Source organism: Thamnophis sirtalis, unplaced genomic scaffold (genome assembly GCF_051295495.1).
Source record: "Thamnophis sirtalis isolate CommonGarterSnake01/CBP01778 unplaced genomic scaffold, rThaSir2_p1.2 scaffold_10, whole genome shotgun sequence".
In the NCBI taxonomy this organism is placed as follows: domain Eukaryota; kingdom Metazoa; phylum Chordata; class Lepidosauria; order Squamata; family Natricidae; genus Thamnophis; species Thamnophis sirtalis.
In genome coordinates this window covers 24595500-24621427 of record NW_028261390.1, presented here as the reverse complement: position 1 = coordinate 24621427, position 25928 = coordinate 24595500, and the positions used below count along the sequence as shown (strand labels likewise).

The 25928-nt window shown below is 36.4% G+C and overlaps 1 protein-coding gene across 24 annotated transcripts in view; it reads left to right on the top strand.

Moving 5' to 3' along the window:
* CAMK2D (calcium/calmodulin dependent protein kinase II delta) overlaps window positions 1-25928 on the top strand; it is a 136605-nt gene that overhangs the window by 78959 nt on the left and 31718 nt on the right. For 21 of the 24 annotated variants that reach the window (XR_015697874.1, XR_015697875.1, XM_087724258.1 and 18 more), the window contains exons 4-13: window positions 1869-1923; window positions 4488-4553; window positions 7281-7353; window positions 11473-11575; window positions 13653-13736; window positions 15252-15346; window positions 17733-17855; window positions 19105-19188; window positions 19962-20004; window positions 25739-25776. Coding sequence is in view for 22 of the 24 variants with exons in the window: in XM_087724258.1 (XP_087580384.1) it covers window positions 1869-1923; window positions 4488-4553; window positions 7281-7353; window positions 11473-11575; window positions 13653-13736; window positions 15252-15346; window positions 17733-17855; window positions 19105-19188; window positions 19962-20004; window positions 25739-25776 (764 nt within the window). In the remaining 2 variants the exon portion in view is untranslated. Of the gene's footprint in view, window positions 1-1868; window positions 1924-4487; window positions 4554-7280; window positions 7354-8383; window positions 8457-11472; window positions 11576-13652; window positions 13737-15251; window positions 15347-17732; window positions 17856-19104; window positions 19189-19961; window positions 20005-25738; window positions 25777-25928 lie in introns of all 24 variants that reach the window. The other 3 variants (XM_087724279.1, XM_087724281.1, XM_087724280.1) reach the window with 1 other exon arrangement.

Below are 25928 nucleotides of genomic sequence, written 5' to 3'. Positions count from 1 at the left end.
ATTAACAAACTTAGTTAAGTTGGGGACAGATGATTTAGACATTAGTCACAAACAAAAATAGCTTAGAAATTATAGTGAAATAAGTTAAGTGGTTTATAATAGGATACAAGAAAGCTTAATTTTTCCCTACAGTCATAGGATTAAGGGAACATATTATTTGGACTACCGAAGACAGTAAAATGCCTGTATTCAAGACAGTATTCCAATATAGTTGGGAATCTAAATTATAATTCAAAGTGACATGGTGAAAGCAAAGAAGTCCAACCTATGGTGCTTGCCACAGTATGTTTCTTTCGCCTCCTTTTTTAATAATATGTATAGTTGAGAGGGGGTGGTTAAATGTAAGTTACAGGTTCTCAGTGTTTTATTTTTACTTTTAAAATACAGTGTTATTTTCTGAAACAAAATATTCCGAAGTAAGAATATGGTTAACTGAAGAGGTGATAATGATTGCGGTGATGGTTAAAAGACCATCAAGTGCAGGATATAAACTGGCAGTTATCTGTGGCCAAATGTTATTTATTGAAGAATCATTCATTATGGGAAGGTCTGGCTGTGAATGCATTGCTGGTCCAGCTTTCAAGCAAAGCAAAATGATTTTCTGCTAGTGCAAAAATTCCACTGACCCTAAAGAAGTAGTCACTTAAATAGAAGAGGTTTTTGTAAGTGAAATGTATGCATTTCTACCTATGAGTCAAATGGATACTTGATAAAACTAATTGTTCCCTTAGAAGGTCAGACTGTTGGTTTCAATTCTCAGAAATATGTTTTGAACTAAGGCTTAAGTCATTTCAAGCTTGAACTTGAAAAATGGAAATGTATGGTTAAACTACCTTTTGGTATAGTAGATCTTCTGTCAGTATAAACTACCATGGACTCAGAGGTGGTATTCAGCAGGTTCTGACCAGTTCTGGAGAACCGGTACTAGAAATTTTGAGTAGTTCAAAGAACTGGTAAATACCACCTCTGACTGGCCCCACCCCCATCTATTCTCTGCCTCCCAAGTCCCAGCTGATCAGCAGGAAATGGGGACTTTGCAGTAACCTTCCCCTAGAGCAGTGGTTCCCAAACTTGGCAACTTTAAGACTTGTGGACTTTAACTCCCAGAATTCTCCAGCCAGCTCTGGTGGCTGGAGAATTCTGGGAGTTGAAGTCCACAAGTCTTAAAGTTGCCAAGTTTGGGAACCACTGCCCTAGAGTGTGGCTGGAATGGATATTTTACAATATCCTTCCCTTGCCATGCTCACCACGCCACCCCCCACAGAACTGGCAGTAAAAAATTTTGAATCCCACCACTTTATGCACTGACTGGTTTTCTGACCTGAAACAAAATATTCTGAGTTCCGCATCTATTCCTTTCTAGCTAAAACAAAGTATTTTTGATAGATTATGAAGTCTGTGAAAGAGAATGAGCCTTGGTTATTGTATTATTTCATTTGCATATATTCATTTTCAAAGTAATGGTTGACCATTTTATTCTGTTTGCTACCCAGTATTTGTTGACACTTGAAACATTGTATATGCTGATTTTTCTTTAATAGGTTCAGAAAAAACATTTTCTTTCTTTTAATTGATTGACTTACTCAGGGCCTGCACATAGCTATCAAAACTGAAATTTAATTTGCAAAAATGTATGAATGTAAAAAGCATATAGATATAGTGGGTGTTAATCTATACTATTTACAGAATTATGCTAAGAAACTGCAAATGTATCTGTTTTGTATGACAGCCTTGTTGTCAACTGAAGATGTGTGACCCAAGAGTATTGTAGAATATTGTGCATTAACAGAACAGTAGAAGGAAGGGATAATAAAGATAAGAGTACCTATTAAAAAAAAACTAGACAAATCTTTCTCTTCTTTCAACAGTGCGACTTCATGAAAGCATATCAGAAGAAGGATTTCATTACTTAGTCTTTGATTTGTAAGTTGACTTGCCTATTTGCAGTTTGTTCTATAACATGTAATATATAAAATGAAAGATTATATGATCTAAATGGAAAAGAAATGGAGCAGAGATTTCCAGACACACACACAAACACACACACACACGAGTTGTTGTACATGGAATGCAAAGCACCGGTAGCCATTTCCTATCTGTAAGGGAAGGCAGTCAGAGGTGGTATTCTACTGGTTTGGATAGGTTCGCCTGAAATCGCGGGTGGCCCTGTCCACCCGCCCCAGCTCTATTGCATTCCGTTTAGGCCCTTTTTTCACCAAAAGCACATGCGTGGAAGGCTGTGCGCATGCACAGAGGCACGCATGCTCACATTTGCGAACCAGTAGGGAAAGTAAGTGAATACCACTCCTGAGGCCAGTGCATTCTAGGTAACTCTGGTTCATGATGTCCAGACAGTATCTCTGAGAAATCCATGTTTATAACTACTCATAACTATTTATGGAATAGACAAATTTGATGGACTTTCTCAGGGGGGATGTCTAAGAATGAAGAGAGAATTATAAAGAACAACACAAATTATATAAGTATAGCACATAATATTGACACTGGCAATAGTTATTCTAATACGGAATAAAAGGCAACTGTAGTCTGTGAATTCTGATCAGTTCCTGGTTTCTAGCTGGAGTTAAACCAGAATTTCCAGGTTAACAAAGCCAGGATGTTTTCTGCAGCAACATTTAAGCTATTTTGAAGAGAAATTAGGAGAAAACATACAAGCAACCCAATATTATTATATCCGAAACATATATTATTATATCTGTTGCATGGTTTAAATTATGTATGTTACTTTCTGTGAATTTTTCATTTTATCAAGACAGATAACAACATTTCAAATAAAAGAAAATCCCATTACAATTTAAGCAGAAATGTTGAAAAAAATGTATAACAATATAAACTGGAAAATAATTCAAAATCTGTGAGATTTGTCAGAAAAAAATGGGTACTTATTTTATATTGAAAACCTGTTTATAGTAGTTTTTCTTCTAAAACATAATAAAGACAAAGAGATCACCAAACAAAATATATATATAATTGCTGTTAAGTAATTGTAATAAATAAATATGGACATCTTTCCCCCACTCTTATGACTGTCTACAAGAGCCTCAAGAGTGACTCTGCAAGTGGCATGGGCATCTAAGAAGGATATGGCACTCTCTCCACCTCTTTAACTTTTTAACCTTTTAATTTTTAACTTTTTTAGTACTGTTTTTAATTCTGATTTTAATTATGCTTTTACATTAATGTGTGATGTTTATTTGTAAATCACCTAGCGTTATTCCAGTGAGATGGGCAATGTAGAAATTTGATCATAAATATGAATAAGATGTGCTTTCACCCAGTTATAGCCAGCATTAAAAAATATTTTTGTAAAGAATTTGTCTTTTGTTTATGAAGCACATTTCTTTTGCTGAAAACACTACTGAGTGAAATGTAAAGGTCATTAAGTGGGTTTATTGTTGCCTGAAAATCTCTCATGTCAGACCTCACAGAACAATGTGTTCTGAACTAAATTTTAAAAAATGAAACGAAAAGCGTCATTTTATATAATTATTTTCTCCCAATTCTTTATTAGATGCTTTATTTGAAGTTTGTTTTAAAAAATCAGCTAAGTATAGAAAATCTTTAGTATTTAAATAGAAATGATAAATAATGAAAGTTTTCAGATAAAAATTCAGTGCAAAATTATTTTTAAAAAATGACTTGCCCGTATGAGCAAAATTATACTGAAGCCATTGAAATGTGTTTCTTCTTCCTGTCTTGGAAAACCAACAAATTAAGAGTTGATGAAGAAGAATAGCAATAGCAATAGCACTTAGATTTATATACCGCTTCATAGTCAGCATATTGCACCCAACAATCTGGGCCCTCATTTTACCCACCTTGGAAGGATGGAAGGCTGAGTCAACCTTGAGCCGGTGAGATTTGAATTTCTGAACTGCAGCGAGTAGACAGCTGAAGTAGCCTGTAGTACTGTACTCTAATCACTGTGCCACCTGGGAATAGCTAAATAGAACTGGTATCTCATCTAAAGTGAGGGAATGGCAATTTGAAATAATATAAATCCTTGGAATATAATTCTTCAACATATCTGCTAAAAATAGCATCACTGGACAGTGCAATAAAATGTGCAATTTATGCATTATATTGGGGGGTCCCCCAATAAAATACACCTATTCATTCCTGGTTTTTCACAGCAAATATAGTATAATAAATCATCCTTTTGAGGACTATATGAAGAAAGCCAGAACAATGAATGACTGAAATATCCTAATATTTAAGGAAGGTTCATATTTTATGGAGGCAAAAATTCACCTGTGCAGAATGTTTGGAAATCAGTAATTTTTTTTAAAAAAGTAATGTGTAAGTCAGGCAAACATTTATCTACACATTATCTGAATCCGGAACTAAGTCTGGTTGAAGGTCCTTCATTATATGAAGCAGCCACATCATATTTGCACAAAAGTTGGGTAAAAATTACATTTCTAACTTAAATTTTTATCTGTAAAAATGTTTCATATCATTACTAGAGTTACCGGAGGCGAATTATTTGAAGATATTGTTGCAAGAGAATATTACAGTGAAGCAGATGCAAGGTTAGTGCTAAATTTTAAAAAAATCATCTGGGTGTTCTCTAAATTTGATAAACAAACTAAAAATAAATTTAGTGTGATACCCTGAGGCAAATTACAGTAACCATTCTTAAATCTCAATCTTGGAAAACAGTACTCATTTAGCATACTGGGATTCCACCTGTTTGCGTTTTTCAAAGAGTCTATTTAGAGATATTTCTTTCCACAATGTATTTCCCATTGGAATATTACCATATGGGAATTTGGTTCTACAAATAAATGTGCCATTATTATTCAATGAGTTGTATCAATACTTCTTTCCTCTTACGTTACATTTCCTCTATCATTAGACTAAAGCAACATGATGGTAGTGAAGTATGATTTTTCTTCCTTCAAATCCCACCCCAAAGATATTACCTTACAAAATGATTTTGTAGAAGCTCAACTATTCCTGAGGGGGAAAAGAAAAAAAATAGGTATGGGAGTGATTGATTTGCTCATGTAGGAAGTTTCATACTAGTTTTTATTGGAATTTTAGAAAGGAAAAGGGTGATACCTCTGGTATCTAAATAATATACAGAATAACAGAGTTGGAAGGGACCTTGGAGGTCTTCAACCCCTTGCTCAGGCAGGAAACCATATACCATTTCAGACAAATGGCTGTCCAATCTCTTTTTAAAAACTTCCAGTCCTGGAACATTCACAGCTTCTGGAGGCAAGTTGTTCCACTGGTTAATTGTTGTAACTGTCAGGAAATTTCTTCTTAGTTCTAGGTTGCTTCTCTCCTTGATTTGTGCCTATTAAAATCAAGGACCCCAGCAAATTCCAAAACTACTAATGAGTTCCAATATCCATAACTAGTCTATATCTGGAACCCATAGCCTCAGCTTCCCCCCCCCCCATTCCTTTTCTATTGTAGGCAGTAAAATCAGTTCACATGGCTTTATTCTTTGCCTGCCACTGTAGTCGTGACATCAGAATAATGTTCAGTTTTTTTATTGACACCAATAAAAAGTTCACCTGTTGCTGTAAAAGCAAGGGATTACTTTACTTTCTTTAGTACTGACCTCAAAGCATCCAAAGGCCTATCTTTATAGTTAGCTGTCTTTTTTCCATACATACTTAGCAAGTGTGTGATAAATATAATGGCTGAGAGGAAGATTAATAAATGAATGGGTTGAAGTCAACTCAAGACCAGAAAAGTAACTGTTCATGAGCAGAGTTGTCTCTGCTGGAGAAAAGGAGAAATTATTTTTGCTGATTCTACTTTCCCTAAAAACATCATGCAGCATCTTATCAACTTCTGTGAAAGAGCACTGCAGTGAACTTTAGCAGAAGAGGAAGAAAAAAGAGAGATCTCTTCTTCCTCCAATGAGGCTATCTACTGAATTTACCCCCTAGAACAGTGGTTCCCAAACTTGGCAACTTTAAGACTTGTGGACTTCAACTCCCAGAATTCTCCAGCCAGCTCTGCAAGCTCCACAAGTCTTAAAGTTGCCAAGTTTGGGAACCACTGCCCTAGAAAGTGGTGAGTTCCTACCGATTGGGACCTGTTCAGTTGAACCGGTAGTGGTTGTGTGGCCTGGGTCACTGAACCGGCAATGGCCCAGGCCTGCCATGCCCCCGAACCAGTTCCCCGGGCAGCACCGACAGCACCGCCATCTTGTTTTTCAGGTCTGCGCATGCAGAATTTTAATTGCAATGCACATACGCACGCAGCATGTAAAGTGCGCACACAAATGAACCAGCAGTAGTGCCTGCCGGAACCTATCCCTGCCCTAGAATCCTACTAAATTAATTCAAGAGACTCCTGGTTGTTCTTTTTTCAAAGATGACTGCTAGTAACTGATTGCTTCAAACGCACCTTTCAGTTAAACTGATCCCCCCCACACACACATTTCCTGTTCTATTAAACTGTTTGGTTTTCAAGAAGCTTTGTGCTTTTTTAAAATTTGCTCTGTGTTACTGTTTTACTTACGCTCATATATAAAACTGTTTATATATGTTGGTGTTAAACAGGAAAGAATAATGCGCATAAAAATAGCCATTATGCCATTTATTAATATGTGGAAAGCATGCATATATTAGAATGATTTGCATTGTATTTGTTTGTTATTCAGCTAATATGTACTCTCTTAAACACACTAGACAATAGAATATAACCTACATTGGTTAGCAAATATTCATGCTCTCCAGGTTGTATAATACCTACAACTTCATATTTTTCATCATCATTCCAAACACACTGAGTAGTCAGTGAGCAAAATTCTTTGTTGGTCACTATGCATAGTCTTGACCATAATGACCAGTGGTTGCACGAGTTCTCTCTGCTATTTATGTCGGTACACTCCACTGCTAGCTACAATAAGCCTGTATTATTTACTATGGATCTATCACCTAGTATGTGTTTTAACTTTTCCTCTCATATTTCAGCAAATATTCCACCAAAAGTTTATACCTATTATATGTTTTATGTTAAATGTCATTTCTTTTGAGTCTCTTGACAACTTTTTCCAAAGAGAAAGAGAGAAATGCTGTGTTTCAGTTCTGTGTGTAATTAAAACCTGTCTGAAAATGTGATTTGATTATTTTAAGTTATTACTATTTTAAGTTCCTTTCATTATTATTATTATTATTATTATTATTATTATTATTATTATTATTATTATTATTAAATTATTTTCTGTATTAACGTGATTATGTGCCTTAAAATGTTTTCCCCCCTCCCATTCTGCCCTTGTATCTTTGCAGTCATTGTATACAGCAGATTCTAGAAAGTGTTAATCATTGTCACCTAAATGGCATAGTGCACAGAGACCTCAAGGTCAGTATCTGGTGCCCCGTAGGTTTGCTAAGACTTTTGTTTTATTATTATTTTATTTGTTTTTGTCTCTCTCCTGTCTCTCTTCTTCTTCTTCTTCTTCTTCTTTTCTTCCCGGCTTGAGTTTTAAGGGTGGGTTGGCTGAGAGGTTCCCTTGCCTATCCTCCTCACCCTTAATATGAGAAATGGATAATGCATGAGGCTGCTTTCCACTCTGCAAGTGTCACAGGTTTAATGTCCATCACAGAAAAAGGTAGAATAGGTACTGCTAATACAGAGACCTTCCAAGAGATGTGGTAGGTGCCATAGGTATCAGGGACCGTTTTGGAAGGAGGTAACCTCAGTCCTGTAGCCTGTATCTGTGACTGACCTTTGTCTGTGATAGATGTTAGCCCTGCAGGTTTAAAAACACCACTTCTGTTCAGAGACAATGGGTTATTGTAGCAGAATGACTGGTTATGCATTGCTCTGCTAGAGTAGGATAGATCCCTCAGGCAACGGGGATCAAATAATTGCTTGACTAAATGAAACCATGAAGGGTGAATAATTCATCTCAAATACAAAACTACTTAAAGTAAATTTACTTTCAGGGTTACTGGTGGAAAAAAAGGCCTCCAAGGCGAGTAAAGGAGGGAAGGAACAAACTGCATCAGATATTTAACCCAAGTTTGTAAAATGGGTTTATCAGAGCAATGATATGCTCTCATTGTCCACTTCTCAATATAATATGCATATGCCCAACAATACAACCTTCAACCCTTTTGTTGAGCCTGGACATATCGCTACCCCCCTCCTGTTCATGCCCTACATAAAAGTGGGCTAAAGCATGATGTGTATTTGCAGTGCACATTCACAATGTCTGAGGAAGTAGCTGTTCTAGAGGAGGAATGCAGAGCCATACATTTTTAAGAGGTTGTGAATCACAATCTCAGCCTGTTCATCATTTTGCACTTTAACCCAGTCTCACTGAGGTTATACAGACAGTGAGTGTACAGCTTCAAACTAATATACGCCCCCTGGTGTTTGCATGCAGTCATTGCATTCAGCAGATCCTGGAGGCTGTGCTACACTGCCATCAGATGGGCGTAGTCCATCGGGACTTGAAGGTGAGTAATGCTGTGGGGGAAGATAATCATATTACACAGATTCAAAGCACTACATAGCTGCATTTTTGCATCTAGAAGCAAAGAGATGCCCACTGGTTATTTTGCAAGTTGTTTATGGTTGCAAAAGCAGGCAACTATTTTTTCCTTGCAGATTTAGGATTCTTGTGATTTTTCTTCGCTTACTTTATTCCCACCTCTCTATATACATATTAATTCAGCTATGCGAATACAGATAAGGTTAATCAGTTTTCCCATATGATTAGTTTCATCAGTTTTTTTCCCTAATGTTACATTGTTGACCAGCAGTTCCAATTGAATTTTTAAAAAAATCCTTACACCTAAAATATACAGTGAGCAAATGCAGAACAGTAGTAATAATTATGAGCCAATGGTTTGTCATTCTTTTGGAACTTAATTCAGGACTTACATGCAAATACACATAAATGCACACATTCTTTTCATAAATTTAGAGCAACATGTGTTTTGCAGGTTGTAACAGTAATATCTAAAAAAAAAACAATCTGAAAACTAAGCAGAATCTCATAGAACATTTTAAAGCAATTTCTTTCAGTTGCTCCCTGTTTAGATGAGATCTGTAATAAACTATAGAGCTGCCTGTTATTCTCGCAATACATTTTCAGAAGGAAATTTAGACCCAATGGGGCATCTGGAATTTACTAATAGATTTCATATTGTGAACATCCATCATAGCAAATCTGCATGGTTACTTAAGATAATAGTAGTTCCGTCTAGCAGTTATTTGGAATGGTTTATTCCTAAACTAGATCTAGTGTGCATTTGATAATATTGTGATTTGTCATTAAAAAAAATCTTGTTTTATTTTGCCAGCTAGGTCACCACGTATGTAGATTTTAAAATATAAACTTAGATGTGTAATATTCTTTTAGGATATCCTTTATACATACAGTTTAGATACTAACACAAAATATGTTGTATGCCTCTTTTATCAATATTATAATAAAGAAGCTCAAAAATTATTGCTTTCTGTCTACTATATGCACATCTGCAGCTAAAGTGCAACTTTGTGATCCACACACTGACCTGTTCCTTTTTTGGATGGAGTCTCAAGATTCCATCTCTGTTTAAATCCCCCATATTTTTGTCCAATTGTGTACATTTGCCCCAACCTATTCAGAACTCATGCATGACAAATCTATTGACATTTCCATCATCCTGAACTGGCTGATGCATGGTTTTTTAAGGGCATAGTCAGTTGCCCAGAAGTCAGATGAGCTTGCTATTGAGTGTATGGCTGCTCTGTAATTATTGGACCATGTTTCTTTCCTTATGACTGTGATATTTGCTTCACATATTTATGTCCAAAGTTACTTGTTTGCAATATTCAGTGGTTCTCATGGACAATTAGGTTGTTATCCTAGTTTTGTGTTGTGCAAGTTCTAGGTATTTATCTATCAAAGTGCATAATGTAATACAATGTACTCTAATCTGAGTTTATGAGAATTTTTGAAATTCCACTCCCAACCATCCAGAAAGTTCAAGTTTAGACAGAAGCTGGTTTAACATCACAGCTCCTGCTTAGGAATTTGAAAGTTATAGATAGTAAGATTATCAACGCTTTCTAAGAACTCTGCTCTACTAACTTTTTTCTGCCTTAATAAACCTTGCAGATTAATTAGCCTGGAAAACCGCTTGTAAAATTGATTGCACTTCTTGTTATAATAATTTTTTTTTAAAGTTTAAATTCCAAAATTGAAAAAAATACAGGTAGTCTTCAACTTACAGCAGTTCATTTAGTGACTGTTCAAAGTTACAATGGCAATGAAAAAAGTGACTTATGACCATTTTTCACAGTTACGACCATTTTAGCATCCTCATGACCATGTGTTCAAAATTAAGATGCTTGGCAACTGACTCATACTTATGTTTGTTGCTGTGTCCCAAGGTCATATGATTTTCCTTCTGCGGTCTTTTGACGAGCAAAATCAATGAGGAAGCCAGATTTACTTAGCAACTGTGTTACTAATCAACTGCGGTGGTTCACTTAACCACTGTGGCAAGAAAGGTCGTGAAATGGGATGAAAGTCATTTAACAAATCTCTCACTTAACAACAGACATTTTGGTTGTAAGTCGAGCACTACCTGTAGCATTAAGTATGTTTAGATCAGTGTTTCTCAACCTTGGCAACTTGAAGATGTCTGGACTTCAACTCCCAGAATTCCCCAGCCAGCATTCGTGAATGCTGGCTGGGGAATTCTGGGAGTTGAAGTCCGGACATCTTCAAGTTGCCAAGGTTGAGAAACACCTGTTTAGATATAATGGAATATTGACATTTTAAGATGATTTTAACGATATTACAAGTTAGACCCTAAGACTACTGCAACTGAATTATAAGGAAGTTTGATTTATTCCTGATATCTAGCAGTCATATAAATTTTCACAAGACAGATATAGGTAACATTTCTAGGTAATGTATCCTTTTTGTAATAAATCATGTTGATGATGTATCTATCTTTAGCAAAGAAACATATTTGAGCCTTGGTCTCATATCAGTAATTGGTTATAAGTGACCATAACGTTTCTTACAAGAAGAATGTGTTGAAGAAGTGATTCTATGGGCCATGTAGTATTGTCAAGAAGTGTTAAAGAGCTTGGCATTCTGGGAAATTCAGGCCAACTAATCTGATGGCCATCAGGCTAGAGAAAGTTAATAATCCTATAATGTGGGAAAACTTTGTATTGCCAAATAAAATTTGTAGATACTTGATAGACCATCTTAGAAGCTTCTAAAAGAATTTCTAAAGAGAAGAGAGGGTTTAAAAATAAAACAGAACTAAAAACAGCCCTATTCTAAATAATTTGTAGATTTGGGATCCATATAAAATTTCTCAGAATCAAACTTTTATTACTTATCTTTGAAAATAGGAAAAGTGTGTTTTCTCTGTCTCCAACTTAATCTATATAAAGTAAGTACCAAATTAAAAATATTGACTTATCTTCTACTTTCTTTTTTCTTCTCTTCTGTCCTACATAAAGCCTGAGAACTTGCTTCTAGCGAGCAAGTCAAAAGGAGCAGCTGTAAAACTGGCAGATTTTGGATTAGCAATTGAAGTGCAGGGTGAACAACAGGCCTGGTTTGGTAAGAAAAAAAATTCAGTTTGTATTATACCTTCCCATTTATCCCAACATCATTATATTATATGTGCCATTAGTGTGCCTGCAAATGGGATATTAAAGAAATCTACAGATTTGCAAAAGTTGCCTGAATTGACACTATACCATTGAATCAAACATCCATTTTTCTCCAGTCAGAAATCTACATTAACCCTCATTCCCAAATTCATCATCATTGTCTTTTAACAACCCCATAATTCCTTGCGGGGTGGAGTCTGGGCAACCAAATGGAGCAAGCAGAGTGTTTTAATGGCCAGATGCCCTTCCTGTTGCCAGTGCGGAGTTTTGTTCATCAGATATATTCTCAGTGTGCCCAGAGAGAGAAATATGATCCTATGATCAAACTCACAGCCTCCTGATCGTGAGGAGAGGGTTCCACCTCTAGGCTACTACACCATTCCTCCTCACCCCTAGATTAAAAGCATAAAATGCACAAATTTTTTGTATGTAAAAAGTTGTATGTAAAAAGCAAAAGTGACTGTTACCTGTACATATTAGCTTACGTTGGAGAGAAATTTTTTGAAAGATCTACATAAAAAGATTTTGAAAAAGTTCTCCCCAAATCTGTACTTGTATAGGAGATATTAAAAACTCTATGCAATGAACAAAAATTCAGATGATGGGAGTGTTAAAAGGGATGTGGTTATGCCAGAGGTTTTCTTTACCATTGAAAAAAAAAGAAATCATAAATTGGTTGTTCTTTTCAGTTTTTCAAACTATTCAGAACCCAGACAAATCCCTAAATTGAGCTCCTTTCAAGCTTGGCAACTTTACGATGTGTGAACTTCAACTCCCACTGTACTATCTGGGGAATTCTGGTAGTTGAAGTCTACACTTCTTAAAGCAGCCAAGGTTGAGAAACGCTGCCCTAGAGCATAAAACAAGTGAGAAGCTGAAAGGGTAAATAAGAAAGGGTATTAAAAAAAAGCATTGGTGTAAGTTTGGAAGTGATTCACAAATGTTTCTAACAGGTAGCCCTAGAATTATGGCTGCAATTGGGTGCCAGAATTCCCCTTGTTAAATAAGGTGGCCGTTAAGTGAGCTGTACCTGATTTTATGACCTTTCTTGCCATGGATATTGAGCAAATCGCTACAGTTGTTAAGTGAATCGGGCTTCCCCTAGGATGCTGTAATTATAAATGCATGCTGGTTGTCAAGCACCCAAATTTTGATCGTGTGACTGTGGAGATGCTGCAATTCTCATAAGCATAAGGATAGGTTGTAAGTGACTTTTTTCGGTGCTTTCGTAACTTTGAACAATCACTAAACACATTTTTGTAAGTTGAGGACTATCGTATTATAAAAAAGATAGAAAGCAATAGCACTTAGACTTATATACCGCTTCACAGTGCTTTACAGTCCTCTCTGAGTGATTTACAGAGGCAGCATATTGTCCCCAACTATCTGGATCCTTATTTTATCCACCTTGGAAGAATGGAAGGCTGAGCCAACCTTGAGCCTGGTGAGATTTAATCTGCCAAACTGCTGGCACCCCAGTGATCAGTAGAAGTAGCCTGCAGTACTGCACTTTAACCACTGCGCCACCATTCACTGTGTCATTCACTGTCAATGAAAATTTTGGATTCAATGGAGGTCGTAAGTCAAGGACTACCTGTAAACTAGGAGATATTTGGTTTAAGGGCATGCAGATGAACAGGTTAGGCAAATCTAGGTGGGAAAAGCTAGAGAATCTACCTCAGAAGGATGGAAGGCTGAGTCACCCTTGATGATAGGTGGGTGGGTGGGTGGGTGGGTGGGTAGATAGATAGATAGATAGATAGATAGATAGAGAGAGAGAGAGAGAGAGAGAGAGAGAGAGAGAGACAGAGAGAGAGAGAGAGAGACAGAGAGACAGAGAGAGAGACAGAGACAGAGACAGAGACAGATACACAGACAGACAGACAGAGAGACAGACAGAGAGACAGACTAAGGTAGAATAGATGGTGACAATGTAGCCTAGACGCAGATACTTAAAAGGGGATTTTAATATTTGTTTTCTTCTGAATAGCTTACTATTTCCACTAAGCAGACTTACTTTTCAGGCTTTGCTGGCACACCAGGATACCTTTCCCCTGAGGTGCTACGAAAAGATCCCTATGGGAAGCCGGTAGACATGTGGGCTTGTGGTAAGCCAGTTATGATTTTTTTTTTGAGGGGGGAGATGGAGATTTGGAAGTGCATACCAGGGGTGGGTTCTGGCTGGTTCGCTCAGGTGTGCGCTTCACATGGTTGGTGCACACATGCACAGTGCAATTAAAATTGTTCTGCGCATGCACAGAACTGAAAAACAAGATGGTGTTGATGATGGCGTTGACGGCATTGACCGGGGAACCAGTTTGGGGGCTTGGCAGGCCTGGGTCGCTGCCGGTTGTACCGACCCAGGCCGCCGTACTGGTTCAGCCGTACTGGTTCAAACCAGTAGGAACCCACCACTGGTGCAAACCTATTTAAAGCAGACAAGTGTGTTGTCCTTCTGTGTGTTTGTGTATGTGTTTGTATACGCACATGCATACATACACATATATACAGTCTCTATCTATCTATATCTATCTATCTATCTATCTATCTATCTATCTATCTATCTATCTATCTATCTATCTATCTATCTAATAATTAGGCTTCCTCTTTTCCATTTTGCTTTCTACTATTATTTTCTATATTCTATCACCGTGAACATTTTAGCAACCCGTGAGAGATTGTAGAGAAGCTATGAAAAGAATGCAATAGACATAATCAAGGGAGAGCAGGGCTATCAGCTGACAGCTGATCGCCCAAAGAGCAACTTAATGTCAGAGTCAATTTAATGTCAGGGTTCCAAGTAACATACCCATAGCAAGCAAAACTCTGGGGCAAGTATATTCCTCAAAGAATAAGTTTATTGGATATGTCATATTGGCACAGGCTGGTGAAAACCGACTCTGAATATTCAAGAGGTTTAAAGTAAAAGTTTTTCACTTTCTCAAAACAATTGGTCACATGGTCCAATTAGGATGTTGTCTAGTTGCAAGGTGACTCCAGTCCCCTCCTTCCGAGCATCTGTGGGAATGTCCTTGGTTCCCAAGAGCTACAACACCCCAACTATCTCTATTCCCCCCCCCTCCCTATCCCTCTGCTCCAGTGTGTCAGCACTGCAGTCTCAAAATGGCCTCAGTCAGGCTAGCTGCAGGGTTGACACTTAAGCTATATAGGAAGAAACTTGGAAGAAGTTTTTCAAATCATTCAAAGATAGTTTGCCTTAAGCCACTATAAATGCGGGATGGAAATTCCTCTTACCGTTTCTATTGTTCTGTGTTTATCCCTGACTGTTATTAAAGAACCACCAGTGTGGTGTAGTGGTGAAGAGTCTGTGAATTCTAGTCCCACCTTAGCCAACTGGTGATTGTGGCCTAGTCACTTTTTTCAGCCATAAGAAGAAAGGAGGAAAATCTTCTGCGCACCTGTATTTGAGCCCCTGTGTTCAGAAAAAGAAGGTTCAGTGAAAGAAAATTCTCCTGATCTGTCCTCATCATGCTACTCTGATTAAAATTAGTGTCCATTGCCTTACATGCTAGGAGATCTTATTATGTATTTCCCATGTATCATCTCCTCCAGTTAATCTTTATGTGTGCTACTTTTACTCATTAGTTTAATACCATTTGCAGGTGTTATACTCTATATCCTCTTGGTGGGATACCCTCCCTTTTGGGATGAAGATCAACACAGACTCTATCAACAGATCAAAGCTGGTGCCTATGATGTAAGTAATGCCTCAATTTCTCCCTGTTTTTATCATTGATCATTTATTATCCCTAAAAACACAACACAATTAAGTAGTTGAGATTCTGGCATTCTCTTACTTTCCTCCCAACCTCTGAAATTGTTCTGATGATTTTTTTTCCTTTGTAGAATTTTATATGTAGTATGACACAGTATTAGTGAATATTCAAGTAATTGTGCAGTCTTGAGTATTTACAGTACGTGCTTTCAAGAGACACAATAATTGATTCATTGATGAGTTCTAGAAAGATAGCTGGCTGACCTTATATCAGTCACTTTCAGGCATAAGAAGAAGACAGTAGCAAGTCACTTCTTCAGAATTCTGGAGTAACTTATCCAGGCAGTGTCCAGGACTCAACACTGTTTCAAAGGTGCGCACGCATATGCACACACACACACAAACACACCATTTTTTACAGTGGGCCTCAAGCCTGCAACATATTCTACTGTGAGAAACTGGAAGGTGGGATTGTATGGGGCATGAGAGTTGTGTAGTCAAAATAATTTTTTTCCTCAGAAAGTCAAGGTCATTTGCCTTGACACCTGCTGGGAGGAATCTCCCTGTGGGATGGTGACTGATTGGACCATATGATGTGGCGCTGGGGCAAGGGCTTGAACTTTCAACTGGAAATCCTGGAAGCTCTCAGATTTGGGGTTTCCCAGATGTGCCAACATGGCTCTTCTAATAAATTGAAACTTGGAGGAACTTCAAGCCTCGGACTTTTATTTTATGGAGGATGCTATTTGGAAGACAAACACACAACCACACACACACCACACAAAAAGAGAAGTAGCCACATTTTTTTAAAAAAAGGATTAGACAAATTAATTAATCTTCCATTAATATTTAAGCAAGCCTTAAATATTAATTACTAAAGAGTGAGCATGGAGGTCTAGCTACCCTCCTGTACCACTTGTGGGTTGCCCGAATGGAGATTGTTTACTACTTTGTAACACAACATGCTGAAGTACATAGGACCCTGGTTAAGCTAAATGATCTCATACATCTTAAAACCAACCTTCCAGAGTTCTAGTTATCCATATATTTCCCATTTTCCCTTTGAGATAAAAGCAAGACAGCCATCTGTTCATGAAGCATTTACTTGGATTCCTTGAGCATAAAATTAGGTGGTCTAAATTAACCCTTCCAGTTTGAGGATTCTATTTTTCTGATCCAAAGTTTTCCAGTTCTGTTAGACTGCAGCTTTCATCATGCCAACCACAGTTAATGGGAGGTGTAGTCCAAAAGGTACCTAGTGATGCTGATGTAAATAAATATTCTCAGTATAGTTTTTCTGCCACCATATTGTGCCCATCCCTGACACATCACTCACTGACCACAGTTTGTTACAGATTCCCACACCTATAATCTTTCTTGATTTTGTTACAAGTTTGTGTATGTAGATCTGGGGCAGAAAAATGTGAAATGAGCCATGAAGAACTGGTGCCACCCCCAAAAGGTTTCCATCCTATTTTCTCACTGCTCATAATTTTCAAGTCCGTCAATTTCAGCCACAAGAATCATTTTTTTAAAATGATGGGTTTTCCTCCCACCCTGCCTTTTAAGCATTGATGCCTGTTGGAATGTATTTCCAAATAGACAGACGTCACTTCTGCAGCATGATTATCAGAGGAGTCCATCATACAAATTGCTTTTCATAAAATAATAACCTGCTTTCAGAAGGACAACCAGTCTTATAGGCTTCAGCCATGCTGAAATGTACGTGAAGGCTTTCCATAATCAACAGGCAAGAATCAGTGGCATGCAGTGGTCAATTCAAGAGTAGATTATCTTTCCCAATTATTCGGAAGGTTATCTGAACCTATTACAGCTATTCCCTCTCTTCATATCTCATACAATTGAGTTTTCTTTTATCTAGTCTACTCTTGACTCAGGTTTTTTGTGCCTCCGTTCAATACTAATTAACTTGTTTGTTTTCATTAGTGCTGTGCTATAACATTCACTTTGTTTTCAATTGCTCAATTTGTGAGAATGGTAAGAATTTGAAGTGAAGTGATTGGAGGAAATAGCTGTACAAATACTACTTATAAGTTCATGGGAAGAGAGGGAAGATTGCCATTTTGGAGAGAGGGAGGAAAGTCTGATCATCCACCAACCCACGTTAAGACAACCGCAAAGTCTGTACAAAATGATTTATTGCCTAAGAAAGAAGCAAAACAATCCTTGCTTTGTTTTCAAGGAGTAAAAATTCCCCCCAAAAAGCCGCAGCTCTAGTTCAGTGTGACATGATTCTTATTATATATTTTATTTTATTAAAATGTGGCAAGGTGGCTAAAAGACATATTTATTTACTTGATGTTTTATCAAAAACCGTTTGATTTTACATGACTACATGTTTTTCAAGTTTCCTTCCCCAGAATGGGATACGGTGACCCCAGAAGCGAAAGATCTTATCAACAAAATGCTTACAATCAATCCTGCCAAACGCATCAATGCAACGGAGGCCCTCAAACACCCATGGATCTGTGTAAGCAGTATTTACTTCATTAATTGTGTTTTGCCCAGATGTCATGTGGCTGGGGTCAAAATGTAAGGTTGGGTATTTGGTTATTCATACACATCCACATTCTCTTAATCCATGTTACTATTTTGTAGCCTATTGATTTCTTTCTATAAAATCTTACCTCAGAATTGTAATTTACCCTCAGACACATAGAATTTATACCACAGTGGTAGAAGTGATTGGACAAACATTTGTCTGAATTGGTTTAAGACAGGAGTGGGTTCCTGCCGGCATTACTACCAGTTTGGTGCCCGGAAAATTTTACGCTCGCTTCATTCACGCGCACGCCAGACACACACTCTGCACGTGTGCACATTTACATTTAAAAGGATCTGCGCATGCACACACCATTTAAAAAGGGGAAAAAAATTACATTTTTTCAATGAAGATTGTTCTGCGCATATGCAGAAAAGAAAATAAAGATGGCGGCATCCAGGATAGAACGGTACGGTCACATGTCCACCTGAGTTACTACGAATTCAGCCAAACCGGTTCGAATAGGTAGGAACCCACCTCTGGTTTAGGATTTCATGTTTGAGCAAGGAGTTGGACTAAAAGACCGCCAAGGTCCCGTCCAACTCTTTTATTCTGTTAACGATATTTTCCTTTCTTCTCCAGAGAATTGGTGTTTTGTAGTGCCAATATATGAGGTTTCTCTTAAAGGGTCATGTAAGATAACAGCTATAGCTAATCCTCATTTAGCAACAGCCTCATTTAATGCCCATTTACAACAGTGATTAAAATATAGTTATGATCAAACATATTTACAACCTAGACATATCTATAAAGCAAAGGAAAGCTGAGCTTGTAAGTATTGTTTAATTTTCACTTAGCGACTGCTTCACCTAACGACCAAGTTGTCAGGTCCAATTGTGGCCACTAAATGGGGCCTACCTGTACTTTTAATTAAGCAACTAAATCAACCCTACAAAGCAGAAGATATAAAAGCAGGAGCTAAATAATATATGGGACGATAATTAAAGAGAAAAAGAGTTCAGAGATCAAAAAGTCCCTATTGGTAATCTAATATTTAGCGGCGACACAAATTAAATTGAACTTAAATGGTGGGAAGGAGTACTGTTATTCTGACTGGGGACTCTAGAATTGTCACCGACTTCTTGATGCATCTCCCCCCACCAAAAAGAGTTATATTAAATAACAGTGTAGATAAAGCTGCATGCATTGAAACATATACTCTCTTCTTGTCTTTCAGCAACGCTCTACTGTTGCTTCTATGATGCACAGACAGGAGACCGTAGATTGTTTGAAGAAGTTCAATGCAAGAAGGAAACTCAAGGTAAGAAGGCAATTTTTATAGATCCTTTTATATCCTTTATTTATTGTTCATAGCATTTCCAAAAAATATATTCTAATTAATCCACAATAGTTAATTTTATATGCAGAAGTATCCAGTTTACATGTATGATGGCTTTTATTCTTCTTCTTTGTGCAGATTTTGTATTATCTTGTTGCAGAATTTGCCAGTAGTCCTTTGTTTTAATACTCAGACTAATAAAATAAAGCCAGTTTCCCAATTTGTATGTGTAAATCGTAGCTCTCTATGTCTGGGAGTACAGCATTTTCAAATACTGAAAATAATGTTGCAGATACTGATTGTCTGAAACTTCACTTATTTTGAGCCCTAGAGAAATTTTTCTTTTAATATTCCTTTTCCTCAATCTTCTCTGTGGGGCTGTATGTATGTGTATAAACACACATTGTACATTGGAAGGGTGGAGGGAAATTTGCATGCATGTGTGAAATTGAAATAAATACAAGCAGGCCTCCCTTTTTAATATGACAGTGTAGTGCTTTTTTTTTTCAAAAATACCAAGTATTGTCAGTTTATGTTTTTAATAGGGACTACAACTGACACACACTCTTAACCATATTTGAAAGCAAAACCTCAACAAACTTAGGAAGAAAAGTATACAGTTTAGTATGTTTTATATCACTGTTTATAAATACTATATATTTAGAGGACAAGGTTTAGGATTCAATATTGTATTTTGATATTACAAATCATACGGTTTTATTTTCTAAAATATTGGTATTATGTTGGATTTTCAGGGAGCCATTTTAACAACAATGTTGGCTACAAGAAATTTCTCAGGTATGTGCAGTTCACTTCTATGCCTCTGTATTAACTGTTTCTGTCAATTGTTGGGTTAAATTTTCCTTTTAAATGTGTCTGGAAAAATAGTTGGGTACATGATATGAAGGATTTTTCTTCAGTATTCAGACAGTCCTCCTTCTGTATTAGATTACATCCTTGTCATATGCAGTATGTGATGAAAAACTGCTTGTTCAAAATGTATGGTAGTTGGCTGCTAGATTCCTATGCTGAGCGTATATCGAGTTTCTTTCATAATCTCTTCATTATGCCAAAATATAATTTGAACAGAAGGCCTCTGGTTGAAACCGTAAAATGCTTCCGATATCTAAGTTTACCTGTATTGTTCTAGATAAGACTTTTCCAGCTAGCATGAGAACTGACACTAGATTAGCAAAAATTGTAATAAGTAATTTTATTATTACAGTAAGTCACATAGTCAGCCAGATGGTTAGATTGGAGTTGGCATTTTTGCCTTACCTATCAAATACCTGATATAGGCAGACATCATTGTTTTATAATGTTAAAGATATTGTCTCAGAATATAAACTGTTTCAAACATCTGGCTGCCTTTTGCAATTGACTTATGGCAATTTTGTCAATGTGAATGATGTTCAAGTGATGCTACAGATTGTTTGGAATTATACCCAAGGGACCTATTATTCTTGGTATTATCTTTGCTTTCTTTTGCCATAGTCTTTTATCTTTGTATTTTGTATTATGGTTGGTCTCACAGTTAACCCAAAAAACCGGGATTTCACATTTTTGTCCACCTATCAAGTCCTTTCCAAGGGCGTGTAGTATTATTTTTATGGTTTGGTGCACAGTCAGCCACATGTTCAGACTGGATTTGGCATTTTTGTTTCCAAGGCCCTTGGATAAGCAGATGTTTTGTTTGATGGTGTTACAGACAACAGTGTGAAATCATAGCTAACAGTTCTTTATCTGGTGTTGGCCTTCATATACATTGAGTTCCTCCCAAGATCATTGATCAGGGGTGTCAAACTCAAAGCCTGCAGGCTGGATGCGTCACATGCTGGTCACGCCCACACATGGTTTAGCGAAAGGGGAAAAAGTCACGATATATCACGTGACGATGCCGTGACAACACGAGTTTGACACTCCTGTCCTAGATGTTGTATCAGCGTAGCATATGTGCAGACTCAAACAAGTGGTCAATTTGTTAATGCACAGATTTTCTAAGTGCCATCACGATTGTTTGGTATGGTGCCTAGAGTGCCAATAACAACTGGATCCACCACAGCCTGTTTATGCCATAATCTTTCAACTTTGATTTTCAGATCTTGATATTGGTGATCTTCTCCAATTCTTTGTCTATTCCACTATTCCCTAGTATTGCCACATCAATTATTCACACTTCGTTCTTTTCAACTACAGTTGAACCTGTTTGTGATGAACTAAGAGTTTCATCAGTTTGTATTCAGAAATACCAAAGTATTTTAACTTGCTCATTTTCAACTACTTTTTCAACATCAATTTTCAATGAATGAATCATTTTGGCAACCATGTTATACATTGTTTTTAAACAATTAATGGAGTCTTCTTGCACAAGCTTCTTCTGCCTCTTTTGCACAATCTGTACTTTTAATCATTTGACAATTTTTCAATTCTGGCTTTGATTATATTACGTTAAATGGCTTGCTATTGAGCAGCCAAAATTAAGCTTCCAGATACCTTTTTTAATGTTCCAGTTGTAAGCCATTGCCAAGTTTTATCTTTATCCACCATCCCCTTGATCTTTTGTAGAAATTGACCCTGTAATTCTTTTTCTTGCCAGCATTCTTTTCTTGTTTTATTGCATTATTTCAATATTCATGTTTTGTTTCCTGCACATTCAGTAAGTTCCAATTTTTAGCTGGCATCAATGCTTGTTTTTGGCTGTCTTACATCTAATCAGCCAAAGTTTGCTTTTCTTCTTTGACTGATTGTTTTAGTAAACATCTACCTCAATTTCTGTGGGGCAGGTATAATCTTTCAATATCAATATGGGATGTTGTGCATAGTGAATAGTCATTAGCTTTCTTGTTTTTCAGTTCAAACTGCCCGGTTCAGTTTGTGTCTAGTTAATAATTCCAGGGGTGTTTTGTATAATAGTATAGCCCGAGTATTGATAACTTTGATGGCATTTCCACCATTCAATTTTGTCTTTAACGCTTTTCTCACCCTAAAACAGGGCTGTCAAACTTGTGTCGCACAGGCCAGATGTGTGACATACTGACCATGCCCATGCTCGGTTTAGCGAAAGGGGGAAAAGTCGTGATACATCATGTGATGCTGCTGTGATGATGCAAGTTTGACAGTGGTATCAGAGAATTTGGAGAGAGGATTGGCCCTTCATATCTAGAGGATCCTCATGGTTATAATCTATGGATTTTTTCTATTCACAAAAGTTACAGAACCAAGAAAAATTAAGAATGTACAAAACTCCTAAATTTTAATATTTAAATATATTCCTTAATAATAGAAACTAAGCATTCTCCATAGTGATAGGAAGGAGCAGCCAGGATTGGATGTTGCTGTTGTCTTCTGCCTGGAGACTGATCCTGTCATCTTTTTTTGGTGACACCCCTCTACTGGAACCTCCCAGTTTTTGACTCAGTCTACTGGCTGTCAAGACGCAGAAAGTTTTTCGTCGTGCAAAATTTATCCTCTGCTGTTCAGGGATGGTATAGCTTGCCAAGAAATGTTATAACTTTCTTATAAAAGTAGGGAAAGCATGAGCAGAACTTAATGTTCTTCAAGTTCCCTTGTTGCTTTAAATTTAATAATTTCGCAGGAGGAATTTAAACTTGCCATTCAGTTGCTGTTTTGATGGCCAAAGGAAACTCTGATCTTTCATTCCTTCTTAATATATCAGGAATGTATATTGGACACAGAACAATTTTGTAATGATTCCTGAATAGCTGTTCCAAGGTGGTTTTATGTTTCATATTATGTTGCAATATGAAACTTTTGTGAAATACGTTTTTTTGCTTAACTCTCAATAGAATTGTTGTGTACAATATGCTCCTCTTCCTTTTTTTTTTCTTTTGGTAATTTTTGTGCATTTCAATGTATTTATAAACATATTTTACTTTCTTTTGGTTCTTAATCAAGAGCCAAATATTTGTGGAATATTTGTTTCTTGTGAGGTAAGCTGCTAAGAAGCTGAAACTCCTAAGAAATGCTTCCTCCAACTCATGTGATGTTGTTGCCTTTTGCATGCTGCTTAGAACAGAACAAAATCTTACAGGAGGTACATCATAATATCATGTTGAATATACCCTCCATTAAATTGTCTAGTGCTTATGGGACCATGGAAATTCATAGCAGGATGACATGTTTCAAAATCCTAAATATCATTGAGGAGGCAGGCTGAGGAAGCTTCGGGGCACTGTTTGACATGGCTCACATAACTTCTACTTTCAGCCTCATTTTCCTTCTTTGGGTTGGACTGCTTACCAATCAATAGGGCTTTCAATGTAATAGTCTTTTAATTAAGAAAAATGAACTCAGTGCCAGATAGTTTTTCCCCAATCCCTAGAGTGATTAGGCATATTTAAAAACTGAAATGTGTGAAACATCTGTTTAATTTTAAAATTAAGTTAATTTTAAAAACCCAATAATAACATGTCTTAGATAAGAAACACAAAAGACAAAAACAAAAACATGAAAATATTAAAACTTATCAATACTCAATTTTTAAAAATCTGAACAATTCTATTTCAGTAAAGAAATATAATTAGTGTTCCTACAATACAATAGAGAAGGGGGCTTGCTTCCACTTCAATACAATTTGTCCCATAAAGTAGACTTTGCAATGGAGAAAGCAAAATTAAACAATGCTAACAAATACATTTTTACTGGAACCTGCAATAGGCATCTAATTGTTGCTGGGCAGACTTTTGTACTCCTTCTTCAATTTAAATATTTTGAGTCTAAATTACCATTTATAAAAACAGCATAATCATTTTGTCACAGAAGGAAGATTTTGGAGAGTGCAAAGTCAGTTTTCAAATTGTTTATGCAGATACAATCTTGTATGTTTTTCTTCAGCCATCATGAAAACAGAATTTCTATCCATAAAGTGTTTCTGTTCAGAGCAGAAGATAAGAGTGCCACAGAAAATGCTTTGCTCTTATTAAAATAATTGCATTTCTGTTTGGTAGTACTGTATGATATAATTTAGAAACCTATTTGCTCAAAATGGTTTGTTAAATATCCAGCCCCAAATCCATTTATAATTTCAAAAGTTACTTATTTCATATGACAAGTAAAATGATTGCTATATATTTATGTAGCAATGATGATATCTAAAGTGTAAATTTTAGTGTAACAATATTTTAGTTATCTTCTTAATATTAATTTTCCATATATCTGTTAATCTTATTCTCATATAAGGTGACAAGGAAGAGTAAGGCATATATTTTCTCTTGGAAAAAAAAAAACAAAAAAAAAAACAGCTAGGTCATTTTATAAAAGCTTATCAAATACATTCATTATTCTTAAGTGTACAACTTTTACCTTTAAAAAAAAATCCAAGGATATGTCAAAGGATCATAAGGGTTAACATCTACCATTTTATCTTCTTTGATTCTTTCTGCTTTGTACCTTTTTGGAGGACAAAATATAGAATAGATTTGGAAGGGATTTTGGAGATCTTCTAGTCCAAACCCTATACCACTTCAGACAAATGGCTATCCAACCTCTTCTTCAAAACTTCCAGTGTTGGAGCATTTACAACTTCTGGAGGCAAATTGTTCCACTGATTGATTGTTCTGTCAGGACTAACTGACTCCTTAGTTCTAAGTTGCTTCTCTCCTTGATTAGTTTAAGCTTGATATAATTTGATACTTCTTCCCATCTTCTTCTTTTTGTCTCTGCTGCTGAGAATTCCTAAATCACAAGATCCAGACCTTGGAATCTTCCCCAAACCATTAGGTAGGAATGAGAGGGGAAAGAAATGAGTTTGTTAAAAAAATCTTAATTTGATCAATCCCCTTCATTTTCTTCTGATCCAAGTGGGAAGGGCTGGCCTCGTTTAATTCTCTTCCATTGAGTTTCATCTGGGGTAATTTAAAGCAAAACTATGAGAGACAATAAATGCTTTGTACCTCAGTTCTTCACTTGGAAAACTTCAGGAATTTCTTATCTATGACTAGGTTTGTTCTATCACTCATGTATAAGAAATTTATTTCCACATTTTAATATATTTTATCATATACAGTACCTTGTAACATAATAATAACCCAATATTTTTATAGAAGGAAGGATTTACAGTAAGAAAAGTTTTTAAATCAACAATGTAAGGTCATATAAAATTATGACCTATACTTTTCTCCACCTTTGTCTGTTTCTCCTTTTTGTGTACTTTACATATCAAGATGGTGACAGTTCTGAGTAAGAGCTGCATATTACATTATATTTGTTTTCTTTTACCAGCAACCCAAGGGGATTGTACTAGATGCTTGATAAAATCTAATGTAAAATGATTGTGTTAACTGGTAGAAACCGAATCCACCCTCCATATTTTCCAAAAAGTTTTGGTTGACTCATAATTGTTGTTTGCTTAAGAAAGATATCACATTATGTGGAAATGCTTTGCTAAGAGATGGTAAAACAATGAAATGACAAATAATGATAAATGGAATTCACAAAAAGAAAGAAAAATATTTTTCATACTTTTCTTGTTAAATTAGTCAACTGACACTATTTGTTTCCTTCTGATTTATAGCAGCCAAGAGTTTATTGAAGAAACCTGATGGAGTAAAGGTAAGTTACAAATATAAAGGTCAGCTAATGATAGTCTCACTAATTTTTCACTGGCAAATCACTTTCTAAATTCCATGCCTTTACGCACTGATATAACTGGTCCTGTTCTTCATTAAGAAGTCTATATATGTATGCACATACACAAGAACATG